Genomic DNA, 19,135 nt, shown 5'->3' on the forward strand with positions numbered 1-19,135 from the left:
TACACAAATGGAGAAGAAAAGTCTGAAGAGTATTATGGTCATTTCAAGTATTTTGTTAACAGAGTTTGAATTGCAATTTAATCCAAAATTACAAGAGAGATCTCTGCCTATTTTTAAACTATATGGGGGTAAGGTGCTCCAAGCCTAAACCATAAAGGAGTAAAATGAATTTTGTCCAAAATAATAAGTACTTTTAATTTTTTTTATTTTTCTAACAAAATTAATTTTTAATTTTTTTAAAATCATACCAAACATATCTTTGTTTGTTTTGACAAAATAAAAATAGTGACTACGAAATGTCTTCTTTCAATTCGCATTTTGAATTCTCAAATCCGAGAGATCAGAAAAAGGGAGATGAAACGCCAACATCAGCGGCTGAGCATCTCCAACCCACTAGGCATATAATGTTTGTTAGTTAAAATTCCTAGATGACTCACTTTTTTCAACTCTAATACACTAGGTATATGATTAGGCATTAGCTCAACTCACATTCATTAGCTACATATGGCTAGCCTTCAAAGGCTAAGCAAAATGTATTTAATCATTAAGATTATTTCCCTCTATCTTTTGTTGCTAATGTGATATCCTATAAAGTTAATAGTATTGGATGAATAGCTAATAGCTAAAATAAAGAGTATGGTTGGAGTAGAAACATGAAACAATTGATAGGCAAAATAAAATGTATACTTTATAGTAATATTTAGATAGGTAAAATGCCTATGACCGTTGGAGATGCTCTAAAGGCAGATCTGAAGGAAATGTGATGGATCTGGTGAGGGTGGATCCATGGAGGCGAGAAGGTAGCAGATCTGGTGGCGGTATGGTGGTGGCGGCACTGAAAATGGTTGGAATGAAGCAAGAAGACAAAGAAAAAAAAAAAAAAAGGAAGATGGAAGGAGGAGAGAGGAGGCCAGTGGCCGGAACACCTCCCCACCCCAGCGGCACACCCAATAGAAGGTTTAGAGAGAAAGGCTTAGAAAGAGATGCTCTCAGTTTAGAGAGAGAGAGAGAGGGCCATCACATATTCTTTGAATTGACATAAACAAAAATATATTTTTTAAAGTAACATATTTTAAAAGGACTTGTGATTTGAACGGGAGGATACTGTTCGAACACGTGAGACTTATCATGGATCTTATTTTGATAATTTGAATTATTTATTTTGTCGGGTCCTTTATATATATTATTCATAAAAAATAAAATAAAATAAATAAGTCGATCCAATAATCATAACATATTCAATTCATAACAATTATCTCCAAAAAAATGAACGAAAAGTGTGTTTCAAAAATAAACCATCCATTTTTTTAATAGCAAACGTGATAAATTAAATAGGTTACAATTATCAAATCGATTTAATTTTTTTATGCATGATATACACAAAGAACTCGACAAAATGAACGATTCTAACTACATGGACTCAGACAATACCACCAATTCAGATCATAAACAGGAGAGGGTCTCGTTCCATTTTTAAAATAGAACCCATTATCTTTGGCCTTGTTGAGAAAATTTTAAAAAAATAGTGAATACCTAAATTTTTTTATACATCACCAAAAAAGTATACCGGACTTTTTTTCTTCATGTTTTGTGATTTCTTATGTAATATGGTAAGTGTCATTATTTATTAAATAATGTGAGGCTTTGGTGGTGTTTAATAAAATGTATAGAAGAATACATCCGGAAGGACCATCTTGGTTCTAAAACCCAACCTTTGCTCATATTTTCCTCCTCCAGTCCATTCCAGCCGAGTCCAGTCCAATGATACGTCCTGTTTGGCCGAGTGCGATGTTCTGGTTCTTCATCGGCGTTTGCACCTCTTATCTATGGTGGCTTACAGCTTACCAGATGGGACCGTTTCCAAAAAAAGAAAAGGCGATATCCTAGTCGACATCGTCTTCAAGGCATCACAAGGAAGCGAGGTACAATTGTCACGTCAATAATTTTTATTTTATTATAAATGGCAACTAACAGCATGAGTAATAATTGATTTAAAATCAAGTAGTTTAAATATAAAATTAATAGGGTGTAGCACTAATAAATCCCAACATGTAGTCATGAACGGTTTAGTTCTCCATTTTTTTTCATAAATCCAAAAGTCTCATTAAAGTGAAAATTATATAAAAAGGTAGTCACTTACTTGTTTGGGTTTAATTTTTTAGGAATAAAAGTGATTTTCTCAAAATGTAAAATTACATATTTGGACAATTTAAACTATAGAAGTTTTGAATTTTTCCTTATTTTAGAACAAATCTCACATTACGAATGAAAATCTAACACTCTAATGTAACACTTCAATATAACACACTAAAAAACTCATTGGTATACTTTTTCCAAACGTAACAATGTAACACTCAAAAAAAATTCTTTGGTGTATTTTTCCCAAACATAACGCTCCAATGTAAAAAAAAAATATATATATATATATATATAATTCTTAATGTACTTTTCTCAAGCGTAATACTTCAATCAGTATAATCTCAAACATAACACTCCAATGTAAATGTAACACACAAAAACACTAAAATCTCCTAATATTGTGTTTGGTTGGGGGATTTGAAGAGGGATTTGGAAAGGGAAAAGGTGTGTGAAACTAGATGAAATTTAGACATGTTTTATTCACATTTCACCTACCTTTTCCATTTCTCTTTCTAAATCTCTCCTCAAATCCCCCAACCAAACACAGCATTAGTGTATTTTTTTTTCAAATGTAACTCTCATAGTTTGAAACTATACATTTGTTCAAAACTTATTAAGGAATATTTGTACTTCTTTCGGAATGGTTTGAAGAATCTCACATTTTTTTTTTTTTGGTTATATTGGAGTGTTATGTTTAGGAAAAGTACACTAAGAAATTTATTTTTTATTTTTTTTTTTTTTTTTGGTTACATTAGAACGTTACATTTGGGAAAAATACACCAAAGAATTTTTTTGTGTATTACATTAAAGTGTTACACTAAGAAATTTTTTTGAAGTGTTACGTTTTAAAAAGTACAATGGTAAGTTTTTTTGTGTGCTATATTAGAATGCTACACTAAGGGGCTTTTGTGTATTACATTAGAGTGTTACACTAAAAAAATTTTTAAAGTATTATATTAGAGTGTTACATTTGAAAAAAAGTACATGAAGAAGTTTTTTTTGTATGTTACATTAGAGTGTTACACTAAGGAGTTTTTGTGTGTGTTACAATAGAGTATTACATTAAGGAGTTTTGTTGTGTATTTACATTTGAAAAAAATACACTAAAAAATTTTTTTGTGTGTTACATTAGAGTGTTATAATAAGAAATTTTTGTGTGTATTACTTTAGAGTGTTATACTAAAGAGTTTTTTTTGGAGTTTTATATTAAGATATTACGTTCGGGAAAACTATAATAAGGAGTTTTTTTATGTGTTATATTAGTATTACGTTTGGATGTTAATTAATGTCAATGTTATAATGTCAATGTTACAATAGGGACGAACATCATAAAAAGAAACGAACACCACACCAATAACCCCACAAACGGAGTAACATCATCCACCTACAAATCACTCTACTAAATCTCCACACAAAAAATAGAAACGTAAAAACCTACCTTACCTACATACACCCAACATTAGGAAAAAAATTCAAACAAAATCACACACAAGGGCAAACAAGTAAACTTTCAAACCCCAAATCAATAAAATATAACATACGCAAAATAAAAAGGACTAATTGGTTTGAAAAAAAAAAAAAAAAAAACTTCTAGGACTAAATGGAAGAACTCTTCTCCAAATGAGATTTATGAGTAATTTTTCCAAATTAATATTATTAAAAAAAAAAGAATTGAATTGATTTTTGAATAATAATTTGAGTTGGAAAATGGAATTTCTTCTTAAAAACAATTTTTTTTGGGTGTTACTTTTCTATCCTAAATTAATTAAAATTGAATAGATTTATTTTTATTTTTTATTTTTTTTAAGGTTACTTATATATAATTGGTATAACCTATATTCTTAAATAAATAAAATAAAATCCCAATAAATATGTTGTTGACCTAACGCCTGACAAAATTCTAGATTCATCCCTGAAGACATGTATCATGTTAGACATATTAAACCAAATCAAATTAAGTCTTAAATCCCATCAAATGGAGTCAGCTATGAATCGTGTTAGACAATAACCAATATTCATTAGTAATGAGAAACACACCAACCAAAGCACAAATTTAAGGGTAAAATATATCAATATTGAAATGTATATAATACTGTAACTTGAACTGTTCATATATTTGCGTATATCATATAAAGTCTTGTTAACATATGTCCATAGGGTACGTGTTAAGATAACTTTACAAGATTATACATTTTTTATACACCCACTTTCATGTATAATATACAATCTATTTAAGCTCACATGTTAACAAAACTCTATTATATGTAATATAATGTATATATTATAACAAACTAGGCAAATCTTCGACATTGGCTAACTATGGCATTAGATATAGTATGCTCAACCATAGTTTTATATCGACAATGCTTAGATTAATTGATTGACAAATTTAGAACTTCTCTAATGATTTTGTATTTCGTCAATGTCAACCTATAATTTGTCATTCTATAAAATTCAACTGTGCCATTTGTTATCAATCCAAAGTAAAATAATAAAAAAATATTATGTTTTTAGCTCAAAATGACAAAGAAAGAAAAAGAGTGACAAAAAGAAAAAAGTAAAATCTTTGAGTTTCATCATGGATTGAAGTAATACTTAGACCAATGAGTAATATAATATAGAAATGGCTACGGCATCACAAGGAACTAACACTTGCGATTTTTTTAACCACATGTCATATCGCTTATTTTTAAGTTCTTATATCAGGTCTCAAAATATAATCTTCATAGTAAAAACAAACGACATAAGGTCGATCCCCCTCATTCTGTGTCATCTGAACCTCTTGTACTTCAAACATTGTTGGTATGGCTCATTGTGCCAATTGGTTAATTGTTGCTAGTGCATTACTAATGAGTTTCTTAGCATTAGTGACCTGTCCTTGTACGGAGCCCTTAATTTTTCTATCTAGAGCTTTGCCCGACAATCCTTCCTCACAATCATTTATTTCAGTCAAGGCAGTACTAGTCCAAGTTTGCACATTGCCCCGGTGAAAAACAAACTTGTCACCTTTGACTTGGCCCAAGAACTTAATTTCTCGTACTGATTGGCTAAGTTTGTCCACACTTTCTTCAACATGACCCAAGCAATCCTTCAAGACTTTGGAATCTGTGGCCTTGAGTCCCTTAAGGGTTTTTAGCTTCAATATATTTGCTTTTATGGATCCAGCCGTTGCTAAGCTCGTCGTCAACGCAGTGCGAGCCTTAACAATATTTGCCAGGGCTGCGGATTCACCTGTACCAGAAATGTACAAGACATAGAGGGCCAAGAGAAGCAATTGAAGGGTAGGTCTTGCCATGTTTTAGAACAGTGGGGATTTGTTAATTGAGGAGGATGGTTTAGAACAGAGTGAATTTGTTAAATGAGGAGGATGAGGGTTAAGAGGTCTCTATGGCAACATTTTATAGAGCATGCCTTGGTTTATTTTTGTTCTAATGTAAGTTGCGGATCACCCTTGGTGAATACCATGTCACCAATTTGACCATGTACCATACCAATTTTGGCATTTACTTTATTTAGAGTATAGATGCACAAAATAGGCATTCGACTCTAACTGTAGTCATGTTTTGTTCAAAGTTTCTAAAATTGATAAATGATATTATGTACACAATATCAGACTTGATAATTGCGTCAACTCATACAAACCAGTCATATTTGTTGTGTAAATCCACATATAATGTGAAAAACTTAGTAAAACTCATCTGGTGATGCATAACAACTTTCTTAATATAATGCAACCTCGTGTTTCTGTAATGATAACTTCTTATACTTGCGATGTAGATTCCCTTACGAGAAAATTAACTAGCCTTACAATATCATTGTTAATAAGAATCTTAAAAGCATATTGTAAACTTTGTTGATAGTATCTTACAAAGATTTTGTTTTTAAACCCTCATTTACATAGCACATCATTAACCTATTCATTTTCTTTACATGCACATTGCATGTGCTTTCTGCTACCAATAAAAAACAATATTACATGATTTTGCCGATTCTTTCTGCAACTCTCGGTTGCCTCCAATGGACACAACCTGATTTAGCTAGCCTGAGGGCACCATCATGGAGTAGAATTCTTTTGCATCAGATTATTAGTGTCGGGAAAAATGCCGGGAATAAGATTTTTGTTGACATATTATAATGCCCCTCAAAAACTGTCATTTGCATAAGCATTGTCCCCGTGGAGATAAACTACACGCAATTGATGGCTATTCGCCATGATTAACTCCCCATCTCAAATAGCTAGTCCTAAACATTTGACCATTCAAGATAGTAGTTGAACCCTCACAAATAATTTATCAAACTATGTTGTTTTCTCTAGGTTTTGAACTCTACACGTACAAACCATAACTCATAACATCATATTAAATTATGTGCGTTTCTTTGGCATCTACCTTCTTCCTATCGTGCTCTAGCTCTCTATTGTGCCACTATGAACGAGCCTCCAGAGGCACTATGCTCATCTTTCCATTGGCAAGAGGTCTCTCTTTCACTCTCCAGTTCCCTCTCTATTCCCTCCCCCTTTACTTTCATACTCTCCATTTAGACACCGGAGAAGGTCAAGTCCTGGGCATTGACTGTGGCGCTTTGATGGCGCACTTTGCACTAGCACAAATGCACCAGCGCAAGGCACCATGAAGGTGCTTTCTTGTTTGCTACAGAAACCTACATGGCAACGATACGGCATTACACTGTAGTAGTGACGTGGATCAACGGTTGATCGGGCAACCAAATGCTAGTAACTGCCTCACTTATGTCTAGATGCAATGGGGCAAGATCATGACCGTCAGTCGTGCAATCATAGATTTGATGGATCAGATTGAGCCCAAAAAACTGAAAAACTGAATGTAATACACTCATACCCAATTGGGTGCACCGCACCCATTCATGGGAGCGCACCTATCCTTACGCATTTCCATCCGGACAATAATGTCTAGAGATTTTCTTGTCTCAATTCCCACATCATATGGCTATAAGTATATTAAAACAAAGAGACAGAGACTTGAAGAGAAAAAATTGTAGCCAGCATCTAACAACAAATGTATAGGAAAGGGTGGAAAATTATAAATCTGACCTTATGCTGTGCACAAGTAGTATTAGTTTGGCAACAACATTTTCTAGTTTTAAATTTTTTTTATAGTTTTTTTTTTTTATAAATCTAATGAATATATTTATAAAAAGGGCTAAAAAAAAAAGCCCCACAAAATGTGCTCCCTTTTTTTGTCATGGACCTTTTTTCTTTTTTTCTTTTTAAAATTTAAGGACACCTAATCTACCAAAACACCTAGAAACTAAAAAACAATTTAAGAAAATGACTAAAGTTGGGAGGGGAAAAAAATCACTTAAGCCAAAAAAAAGCCAGGCCAAACTAGTATGACAAACCTTTGGTGTGAAAGATCCCACAATACCAAACTGAAAACAAAGCCAACCAAAAACCTTCTATGTCTTCCCACCTTTCCACAAACTTGCAAGTTGTTTCAAAGAGCTGTACATGTATAACCCAAAAAACAAAAATTTAACAACAAATGGATTTCGTTTTGTAATTGAAACACCTTGTACAATTGTATTTACCTGTCAAACCCTCCCCTAAGAACAGCATGTGTGCATGCATAGTAGCGTATAGCTGCACATACCTGTACATCCAAATCAAGGATCAGTGATGGCTTCTAGTCTGGCCAACCTTTTTTTCTTTTTGCTCCTTTGATGCGAAAGCATTGCTTTCACCCTCCTGTACTTCTCAACCCTTTCAAAACATAGATTTAGTTTCTTTCTTGTCATAGCACTCACAACAAAGAGAAACTTTTGCGATGCCTGGAGTGATGGGAAGGTCGTGCCTGCTCAACTGATGATCTTGGAGTGCTTCCAACATCTGATGGTCTTGGAGTGGGCCCCGTGCTTTCAATGACATCCAGTTGAGCATCGGATGATCGTGGAATGCGCTTGCACCCCATCCTCTGAGCAACAAAGCGGGGAGAACTTAAGGAACTATGTGATTTGGTCACCCTTTTCATCTCTTGCTTTATTTTACTAAATTCTTCTTCAAGTTCTCCAACTCTAGACCTCATGTTTTCCATGTCCACCTTTAAAACCTGGTTTTCACGCACCACTGATACCCATCCATCTCTCTGTATGATCTGACCTGCCATGTCAGTAGGGATGTTCGTAGGACCTGTAGGAGCAGTATCTGCATCTAAGACATGAAGACAGCCTGCTAGAGCTGTTCTCAAGTGCAATTGCTCAAAGAACAGGACTTGAAGAATAACTCTAAGTGGCAACCTTTCGTTTTGAGAAGCATGTGCACAAGCATCAATAGATAATTTCTGGAAATCAATGATATTGCAGAGTTGCTTCTTCTCTTTCTCCTGCAGCCAAGGGTGTCCCTGCACAATGCCAGTAATTCTGGTAAATCCAAAACAACACAATTTTCTTTGGCTAATTATGCTCTGTTTGTTTCGAAAAAAATATTTTCCACCAGAAAACTTTTTTCAGTACTTGAAACTAATGGGTGGGTGGTGGTCGTGGTGGTAGTGGTCGTGGTGGCAGTGGAAGTGATGGCCGTGGTCGTGGTGGCATTAGTAAGATTTTAGTCAGGGAGGAAAACGGTTTGCGCCCAAATAGGTTTGCTTCTGTCAACCATGAAAACATTTTCCGTAGACTTTTGTTTTCCGTTATACCAAATGCTAGAAAACCAATCAAAGCGTTAATCCAGAAAAGATTCACCAAAGTTTGGTCAATAAACACCAAAAAATGTGCATTCATGAATTGCTAGGTGTAACAAGGTCGACAACTCAAGAAAACCAACAAAAGGCCACCAGCATGACACACTAAACAACAAATGTGAAGACCAAAAGACATCAAAGAAGTAAAACAAAAAAAAAAAAAAAAAAAGGCTGCCTAGGTTGTGATATCAAAAGACAATCAACATTACAGCACCAAACCAAGATTTTATTAGAGACTATCTATGATCCAATGATAGTCTTGAGTTGAGTGAGCCAAGTGAACCGAATTGGGTCAGCTTTTGGGGCAAGTCTACTTCTCAGAATATATCTTCCATTTTCAGTTAAGCAAAATGATCAAAAAAGAAATAAGATTATGTGGGCAGCATTTAGACCAATTCATCCACTAGAATGAGTAATAAAATGAAAAAGGTCATGAATGAAAAAAATAAATAAATAAATAAAACCATCTAAACACTACGTAGTCGATGCTTGGTTGGAAGCAAGAAAATCGATTCAAACCTTGAAATATATATCAAGTGCTCTGTATAGCCCATCATGCAAAGATCTTGAAGATTCTGGAAGGGCCTCTGCAAGTGCACGTATCTTTCCAGGTTTTAAGTTCACATCAGAAGCAACCTCAGCCATATAACTATCTATCAACCTTGCTACTTTCTTTAAAGGTCCAAATGATGGTGAAGTTTCTAGGTCAAATGATGCTGGCGAAAATGAAGTTACACTTGGTTCTACAGATGTAAAATGACGAATAATCCGCTCCACACTGTCAGTATTATACAAAGTATCAGAATCTGAATAACTAGGTATCAGCAGACTATCAAGGGTTGCAAGTTCGAGTTGCATCCCTATTCTCTTCTCCAAAGAATCTTGGCACGTGTCGTTAACACCTAATATCAAAGCGACACGAAGAAGTCCCAATAGAAAACGGCAAAAAGATTTCCCCTTCTTTTCGGGGAGCAACTTTACAATACTTTCCAAAAGAACCCTCTGATCTACAGCAGCCGGTGTCATGCTGAAACTTGTAACTGTTCTAGTTTTGGTACTTTGTCCACCCTGCCATCGGCTCAAGCCTGGAAGGTACTTTTTAGCGTAATACATTATAGCACCAGCCAAGTTTTCAGGTCTTATGCCTCTTGCTACCATAGTCTGAATAAGTTTCTGAAACAAATGCACACTGAGATATGAGATGTCTTCAAACCACCAGTCAGATTCGGAGCTTCGGATTCTGGCACCAGTGTTTATTCCGTTCCACAGGATACTTCCTCCAGGACTCTGTAAACTACCATACATCATCATAGGCCATCCAAACAAACTAGGATCCGTACAAACCATCATAGATACAGCGCTCAAGCACTTGCTAATGATTTGGAGCTCCTCAGCTTTTGTTATCACAGGTTCAGAACTTTGAAGAGCCAAAATACAATCTTTCCAGTTCCGCAGAACATTCTTATGGAAGAAACTCTCCGACCTGGAATGCAAGTTATCTTCTCCATACTCATCAGTCATTTCAAGATAGTCCGCTGCACAATACACCATTATGATGTTTCTTGCTGTAAATTCTATTCGGACACCATAGCAGAATTTAGCAGCAAGCAAGAAAGTGTCGGGGCCACCAGGGAATCCTTCTAGAGTCATTGTGAAAGTCCCCTCATGGGCACTTTGAGATTCTTCAATTATTTTTGCTATCTTCCCACATTTTGACATTAGAGGAAACTGGAGAGACATGCATTGATTACATATTATTAGAGTTTGATGAGAAATAATGTATGGGTTTTACCATATCTTAAAATGTAAACAAGAATTGTATTACGTAAAGCATAGATTCCAGCATTGAAAGAAATATCAACTAAAAGTCTGCAGAAGTATCGCACTAAGCACTACAAATAATTCTTTTCCATTGATAGATACAGTAACAACTCAAAAATTAATTTTCTTTGTCAAATACAGTAACTACTGACAGAACATACAAAGCTAAGAATCAAAAACAATAATGGAATGGAATAAAGATGACAGAGCTATAAACATTCTCAACCAGAGAAATTTTTAGGAGGTCAAATCAAAAGGATAAATTTTCTAGAAATAATAAATAAGTAAATAAATAATAGGAGGGGCAGAGAGGTTGTAAATTTCAAATACAAAGTCCGACTAAACAAGTAACATGATTGTATACTAAAAAGGCACCAATTGCAAAAGTGAAAGTTGAGCACACCAAGTTATCGAACCAAGCCTTGCAGCACCATGGGTCAGATTTGTAAGAAATAAACCATAATCTCAACATTCCAAAATTTCACTTTTTGGAGTTGATCCTGGTGGAACAAAATCCGTTCATTTGATCACAGTTTTCCATCAAGGTCAACCATTCTCCAAGGAGGACCCAATGAACACTAGGTTCCACTAGTTTGCATCCACTGTGCATTACTAGCACACCTTATGCATGGTGACATGGCATCCTTGTGATCTGCCATGTGGAACAAAAATTCATGGAGACTTTGCATCTACCACTTCACTTTGTAAGTCTCCACTTTTCATAAACTTAGAACTTCCTGCTCCATATAATAAGAAAGTAACTGTTGGCATCCCCACTGCTGTAAAGTCTAAATAGTTCAAAGTTTCACCCAGCAACAATCTAGATGGATGGATGATACAAAGTGCCCCAATCCTTAATGGATTTCAGCTAATGCAAGTTGAATTGCTAATGATTTAGCATTATTTGGCAAGACACTGTCACATGTACTGGCAATAAGGACCTGGCAAGCATTCTACAGACCACGAACACTTTTTTTTCGGTTTAGCAATTAGGGGTGTGCAGGCCAGTTTACGTGCACCTCTACTAATCCCCTCTCCGGTCCAGTCAAAGGCAAGTCATCCATGCCAAGACTAGGGAATTCACAAGAAATTACTTTCTTGAGGCTTGGCCCCAAGGATTGAATCCTAAAAATTGTGTAGGGAGGACACCAACCAATAACTCGGGACAACCCCCAGGGTTACAGACCATGGACATTGAGATCAACACTAATTCTTAGAATCCCTGCCTTTGATTTGTCTCCCTTTGAGAAAATGGGGTAATGATTAGAGGATTGACAGGTCAAGAACATGTAAAATAAGGACCTTGTTAAGAGGACTGATGGATAGCAACACAAGAAAGAACATGACCTTAAATGAACACTTTAATTTTGGCAACCGAATTTTTTAGACAAAAAGTCAAAAAATTACTAAATTAGCCAAAAAGCCAACAACCCATACCAAAAAGTCAAAGATTCTCTTTTCTCTCTACTTTTTGCACATCTTTTTGTAAAAAGCCAAAAAATCATCCCAAACATACTAGTTTTTTTTAGCTCATATTTTGGTCAAATAGCTAAAAAGTTACTAAATTAGCCTGTTCCCAAACGAGGCCTTATAAAATGAGAAGACAATGTGACACAAAATCACCACTAGCACTATCACAATAAGGAGGATTTATTAAATAGAATGTGGGTTTAAGTAGGCTGCATAAAATTATGGTATACAATTAAATAAGAGTGCATAAGCAACCATATTTATGTAGTTTGCATAGAGGGATTTGTTGAGTTTCTTGTGGCATTATCATAATATTTTTCACGAAATAGTACTTCTTGAAGATTTGGAGTGATTTACACCAAATACTGCACCCTTCTATTTGTTTGTTAGAATTTTCTTGGGTTTGGGGGCGGGGGTGAAACTACAACTAAGTTAATTGAGCTGCTAATGCTTTTTTTGTTTGAATCTTTTCAATAAGTGCTATGGAAAAATAATCTCCTGCCCCTTCCCAAACTGCAATCCCTTGCACAGCCCCGAGATTCCATAAATTCATGACAAGTGATAAGCTTCGGAAAGAAGATAGATATCAACAGTAAAACCAAATGGTGCTACAGAGTTACAAAGAGTTTAGATTTTAAGAGAATAGTTTGAATATATAGCTGAGAAACAAAGAATCAAGTTAATCCCATAAATCCAAATAAAATTTTGTTATAAGAATATTAATACCTCTAGGCCCCGTTTGTTTTGGGAGATAGAATGGAGGGGATTGATAGTGAGGGGATTAATAGTGAGGGGATTAATAGTGAGGAATTATTAAATTATTTTTATATAAAATAATAAAACAAATAAAAAAATATAAAAAATTAAACATTATATTTAAAAAAAAATTCCCAATATATAAAAAATAAAAAAATTTCTAATCCCCTCACTATTTTCTAATACCATCTCTACCTCCTCCTTACCAATCCCCCTTCGAGGGTATTAGCAATACCAAGGGACTAATAGTCCCAAGGCTTTCTCTGCAAACAAACAGGGACTTTAGTAATACCATGGTATTACTAGTCCCAATACCCTCCTTATAGCCCAAAACAAACGGGGCCTAGCCTTTAGAATATCTCCTGATTACATTTTAACATTTAAATTGGGTTTCATTTTAAACAACATTAGAGTATGCTAATTAAGTTAAAAAAACATGACAATTATCATAGCATTAAAATTTCCTAGACTCCTTCGTAGGAATAGAAAATCCACAACACTGAAGAAAGGAAAATCCGTAAAAGTTCACCCCCAAAAATTAAGAAAGATCCACTATTTTTTTTTTTTTTTTTTTTGAATAGACAGGCCTGGAAATCAGCTATTTCCCTCATATTCCATCTTTAGAAGAGAATAGACAGACAGTACCTTGTGTAGATGGAAGTTTGCTCCGTCTACAGCTATAGTGATATCGCTCGGCAAACCTGCATTGCAGAACCTGTCATACCCAAAAGAGATCCACATCACACAATAATTTGATTTGAACTAAACAATTTCTTCACTAAATGGATTACCCAAAAAAAATCCTTTGGAACAAGGTTCCTCTCCATGTCAAGCAGCTTCCAGTTCCATCTGTAGCCAAAATTTCAAGTGGGTCCAATTTAAGAGAGTGGTTCCCACATTGAAACCTGTGGTGGGTGGGTGATTTCACTGGAAGCTTTGCCAATTGGAGAGGATTCTTTTCCTATCTTCCTCCTGCAAGAGCATCTGGAATCCTTCATCAATTTTTCCATCAAATTCAAATTTGATGGGAAAATGGTTAAGAGTGTGCTCCAACCACTTAATTAAATTAAGGCTGAGGCAATTTTTTCACCAACCAAATCCTTCACCAAATTCCCAACATTCATATTTTTAATCAAATTTCATGAAATTTGAAAAAAGTAAGGATTGCAGATGGTTTTCTTTCATCAAAAATTGTTAAAACAATATTTTAGGATAAGTTTGAAGTTTTTCAAAAATATTTGATGGAAAAAAAAGAGAAAAAAGTAAGGATGGGAGATGCTCTAAGCCCTACATTAATTAAGGAAGCACCCATCCAATATGTACTCTCAATTATGAAACTCAATCAACATACATGTTGAACTAGAAGTCATATACACATTTATTGTAAATAAACTCCAAACATTAATTATGAATAGAAACAAAACCCAAATACGATTAAAAACTGAACCAAGGAAAACAATTTAGCAATGGGGTTACTAGAGAGAGAGAGTATACCAGTCGTTTCCCTCACGGTAGAACACAATCACCTTCCCAGAAGGAGCCATGAGTGACCAAGTAACAGACACACCCTTCTCTCTCTTCAACAGACCCCAATTCAATCAAAATCATCAAACACCCAAATTCTAAGAAATCAAAAACTAGGCCACCAACCAAACAATCCTTTGAAACCCAGTCCACTTTAGTCAATCCCAGGTCATATAGAGAGAGCAATGGAGGATCTTTACAGGTAGATATAAAAAGTTGAATTTGATGGCATCATGGGCAATAATATTATTGAAAAGGAAACGCATAGATCACAGCAACCCCATGAGAGGATTTATTAATATGAAGAGAGGAAGTGCCAATCTGTGAGATTCGAATTTGGGAAGTTTTTTTTTTTTTGGACATAGTAATTAACAACACAAACAAGCAGCACTACAAGAAGAGCCTATTCAAACAAATATACAATTATATAAATATAAATACGTGTCTGTGTGTTGAGTGTGATTGAAGCTTTAGGCCGGCCGTGGAATGGAAGAAGGAGAGAACAGGAAGACATGGGTAATGATAATGATGATATTGCTTTTTCTAGACAAAAGAGAGAGAGAGAGAGAGAGAGAGAGGGAGAGAGAGAGAGTGAGTGGGGCTTTTTGTCGAACGGTTTGGGTGCAATCATCGAGAGAGCGTGGAACCAACGAAAGCAGCGTTGTTGCCTTGTTGTTGTTTGTTGGGTACTCTGATGAATATGGAAGAGTATTTATTTGTTTAGTTTCAGTTTCAGTTTTTAAAATTTATTTTTGAAAAAATTTTGGTCTTCTTTGGTTTAATTTTCAAAACATAATTTTTGAAAAAAAATTCTAAAATATTGTTTGGTTGAAAATTTTTTGATTTTTTTTTTAAAATCACTTTATTTCTTTTACACATCAATCAATTATTTTTTCTCTTTCCTCTCTCCTTTTCAATCATTTTTTTCTCTCACACACATTCATGAGTTGTTTGGGAAGTGGGTTTGGGACTAAAATAGCTAAAAAAAACAAAAAAATGTTTTTAATCCTAATAAGACAAAACATCACATTTAACTTATAATCATTATATTTTTTCTCTCACAAAAAAATTAAAAAAGCCAAAAGCTCTTTCCAAACTAAGTTTTTTAGTCCCAGGCTAAAATAACGAAAAAGGCAAAAAGTCAACCCACTTCCCAAACCAAGCCTTACTCAATTACAACAAAATATCAAATCATCTCACACTCTCGTACTCCAAAATTATTTTCAAAATATATAACCAAACAAATCAAAAAAATTTCTAAACTCTCTCCTCAAAAATAATTTAAAAAATTTATCTCCCAAAACTAAAGCAAACACACCCTTTACTTTTTCATTTTTATGTATTTTTTGTTTTCATTAAATTTTTTTAATATTTCAAGTAATTTTTTTTAATTTTTAAACACACCTAACATAAATACACTTAAAAAATATAATATTTGTGAAAAAAATCTTTAAAAAATTTACTAAATACCAAAAATATAAAAAAAAATATTAAAATTCAATACATTTTTCATATTTTTGTGTATTTATTAATTTTTAAAAATATTTTTTCACAAATATCTTACTATTTAGATTCATCTAAGTAAGGTGTATATAAAAAAGTAAAAAAATTACTTAAAATTTAAAAAATATTCACTAAAATTAAAAAAAAAAACAAGCAAAAAAAAAATTAATTTTCAGAAAACTGAATTTAGTAAACTAAAACCAAACATAAGATTTGTGTGTGTGTGTGAGAGAGAGAGAGAGAGAGAGAGAGAGAGAGAGATGAATGTGTAATATTTGAGGAATTATTTTGTCTCAATTAAGCAGTGTACCTATGTCATAATTTCTCCTAATATTGGATAACCCAATTTTGGTCCCCACACTTGAGTTGTAAACTAATTAATAATTTTAGGAATTAATTATAAAAAAAAATCATAAATTTATTGACCCCACTGGGGTGACATTTGGAATAGATTGTTTGGTTTTAATTTTTAAACTCAAATTTTTTGAAAATTGAATTTTTTATATTTCGTATTTTTTATTTTTAATAATTTTTTTAATATTTTAAATAATTTTTTTTTATTTTTTGGATGTACTTAACCTAAATGTAATTAAAAAGTAAAAAACACGTAAAAAAATATTCAAAAAATTAATAAATACACAAAAATATAAAAATATACTGGATTCTTATATTTTTTGTATTTAGTGAGTTTTTTAAATATTTTTTTCATAAATATTATACTTTTTAAGTATATTTATGTTAAGTGTATCTAAAAATTAAAAAATTTTATTTTAAATATTAAAAAAATTTAGTAAAAACAAAAGCATCTGAGAAACAAAAAACTATGGAACCAAGCAAGGTAAAGGTTTCTAAATCATTTATTTTGTTTGATTATACATTTAGATCATTTATGAAAGAAATTTAGATTAATTTGATAATTATAACTTATAATTTTATCAAATTTCTCTACAAGTAAATAGATTGATTATTTTTAAAATTATTTTTGCCGCCTATTTTTTACAAACAAGTACAGTATCATAACATGTAATTAAAATCATTAGATTAATTTTAATTTTTTTTCTTTTTATAAATAATTTACCTGCATAGTTGAAGGATTTAATCTGTTAAAATAACGTCCGCAGCCTAGCAAGGCCCAACAACACTTTCAGATCGACAATGCTACGTAGCTCAAATTTTGTGGCTCAAAAGTGGCTCAAATGGCCAAAACGACGTCGTCTTGAGTACAGAACAACATAAAAATGGCCAAAACGACGTTGTTTTGGCCATTTGAGCCACTTTTGAGCCACAAAATTTGAGCTACGAGACATTTTCCCTTTTCGATATTGTTTGGGAAAGGCTAAAGTGGCTATTTTAGTCACAAAAGACAAAATAAGTTATTTTAGTCACAAAAAATAAAACATCACATTCAACCCATAATCATTACATTTTTCTCTCACAAAAAAGTCAAAAAAACTAAAAAATCAAAGTAAGCTTTTTAGCACAGGCTAAAATAGTCAAAAAAATCAAAAAATCAACTCACTTTCCAAACGGAGACTCAATCAACGGAAGCATTCCTATTGTTTATCTATGGTCTTATTTGAGTAAGTTAATGAAATTTCATTTTATATTTTTAATCTTAAAAATGTATATTTAAATTTTTTTTAATAATGAAAAAATCACACAAATATTTTTTGATCATTTAGTAGTTTAATTATTTTAATAATTTTTTGGCTTAACAAAAAAAAAGGAAAAAAAAAAAAAAAGAAGAAGATTGATTGATATGTATTATACTACATTTTGACTTTTTTAATTTTTTGTCACTTTTTTATTTTTTATTTTTAACCAAAAAGTTAACTGTCAAACAAGACCAGCTGAAAGTCATACAATTTCATAATTGAGAATTTAAAATGTATGATTTTAAAATTGAAATAAGTTTAATGCTGTTTGCATAATCTTAATTTTATAAATAAAATCTATCACAAAATCGACTATAAAAAAAGAGTAAGTTTATGTGCATAGAAATTGAGTACAGAATGAAATACAATCCTCTCATTATAAGGGGTGGGGCTCACATGTGTGAGACCCACCACTTGTAAAAAGGTTGTGTCTCATTATGTGTTTGATTTCTGTGCTCCTACCATTATTGTAAAAACAGTTTTGATATGTAGCTTGAAATTTTCGAGTTTGAATTTGTCCCAAATCCAAAACGACGTCATTTTGAAATTATTATTATTATTATTATTATTATTATTATTATTATTATTATTATTATTATTATTTCTTTCTTTCTCGATGTTTTGAAGATGAAGAAGAAGAAAAAGAAAAGAGAAGACGGAGCAGCTGCAGCTAAACACATCATCATCATCAACATCTTCATCATAATCATCATCATCAACACATCATCAATAGCCAACAAATTTTTTTTTTCCCCTCATCTTCCGATCTAGATCCACTAGAAAAAAAAAATTAAAAAATAAAATAAAAAATCAACAACATCTTCATCAACACATCATCATCAGCCAACAAATTTATTTTATTTTATTTTTCCCTTCATTTTCAGATCCAGATCCACTAAGAAAAAAAAAAAAAAAAAAAGTAGAGTGGCGATCGGCGATACCCACCGGCAATCACCGCTATCACCGTCAAAGCCATCACCGTCTCCATCTTTTCCCCTTCTTCTCTCTTCCTGTTCTTTTCTCCTCTCTCTCTCTCTCTCTTGCCTCTTCTCTTCCTCTATATTCAAAAGCAAGAAAAAAAAAAACCCAAAACGTCGTCGTTTTGAATTTCGAGCCAGTTAGTTTCGGGCTACCAAGTATTATTCTTGTAAAAAAATGTAATAAATTTTGTATCATGAGCTTATTCATAAACTATAACAGTTCAGAGCATTCAAGACATGTATTTATTACTATAAATACTGTTATATGTATTATGTGACATAATTTTAGAAGTTTTAAGTATTTATAATTTGTATAATAGGCGGGGTCCATAATAATAACATAACACTAATTAGTATACTATACATTAATTGGTACATGTAGCACTACTGTATTGCTATTAGCTTTGCAATTTTAATGTGGGAAGTTAACAGAATTTTATGCAAATTATGTAACTTAGCTTGTTTTGGGAATATAGTTAAAAGTAGTGTTTTGGTTGATTTGAATCACATTTTCTTTTCTTTTTTTTTTTACACGTTTGTTATAAGAAAAGTTTTAAAAAAAAAATTTAAAATG

The 19,135-nt window shown here is 32.9% G+C and overlaps 2 protein-coding genes across 4 annotated transcripts; both read right to left on the minus strand.

The window, feature by feature from the left end:
• Positions 1-4,948: 4,948 nt before the first annotated feature.
• LOC114291108 (pectinesterase inhibitor 11) lies at positions 4,949-5,434 on the minus strand. The gene has a single exon (XM_028235139.2). The coding sequence runs from the start codon at positions 5,432-5,434 to the stop codon at positions 4,949-4,951; it is 486 nt and encodes a 161-aa protein (XP_028090940.1).
• Positions 5,435-7,475: 2,041 nt separating this feature from the next.
• Positions 7,476-15,111, minus strand: LOC114291092 (Phototropic-responsive NPH3 family protein). 3 transcript variants are annotated; one of them, XR_003639286.2, is made up of 5 exons: positions 14,394-15,111; positions 13,545-13,614; positions 9,372-10,580; positions 7,705-8,513; positions 7,476-7,618 (listed from the first exon to the last, which is right to left on the minus strand). XR_003639286.2 is itself a non-coding variant. In XM_028235123.2 (4 exons), the coding sequence occupies exons 1-4, from the start codon at positions 14,441-14,443 to the stop codon at positions 7,917-7,919; spliced, it is 1,926 nt and encodes a 641-aa protein (XP_028090924.2). In that variant the 5' UTR covers positions 14,444-15,111; the 3' UTR covers positions 7,476-7,916. The 3 variants fall into 3 exon arrangements, 2 of the variants coding, with proteins under 2 accessions (XP_028090924.2, XP_082762353.1); XM_028235123.2 differs by having other exon boundaries at positions 7,476-8,513; XM_082906227.1 differs by having other exon boundaries at positions 7,476-8,513; positions 13,545-13,600; positions 14,394-15,107.
• Positions 15,112-19,135: the final 4,024 nt, after the last annotated feature.

Source organism: Camellia sinensis, chromosome 14 (assembly GCF_055761805.1).
Source record: "Camellia sinensis isolate YWXY chromosome 14, ASM5576180v1, whole genome shotgun sequence".
NCBI classification, from domain to species: domain Eukaryota; kingdom Viridiplantae; phylum Streptophyta; class Magnoliopsida; order Ericales; family Theaceae; genus Camellia; species Camellia sinensis.

What these genes read in the sequence shown, in the direction of transcription:
- LOC114291108 (XM_028235139.2), bottom strand. Translation starts at nt 5,434, where the DNA reads ATGGCAAGACCTACCCTTCAATTGCTTCTCTTGGCCCTCTATGTCTTG.
- LOC114291092 (XM_028235123.2), bottom strand. Translation starts at nt 14,443, where the DNA reads ATGGCTCCTTCTGGGAAGGTGATTGTGTTCTACCGTGAGGGAAACGAC. An exon ending in TACCGTGAGGGAAACGACTG is followed by an intron (nt 13,615 to 14,393) that starts GTATACTCTCTC and finishes TGGGTATGACAG; the next exon opens with GTTCTGCAATGCAGGTTTGC. An exon ending in CACTTGATATATATTTCAAG is followed by an intron (nt 8,514 to 9,371) that starts GTTTGAATCGAT and finishes GGCATTGTGCAG; the next exon opens with GGACACCCTTGGCTGCAGGA.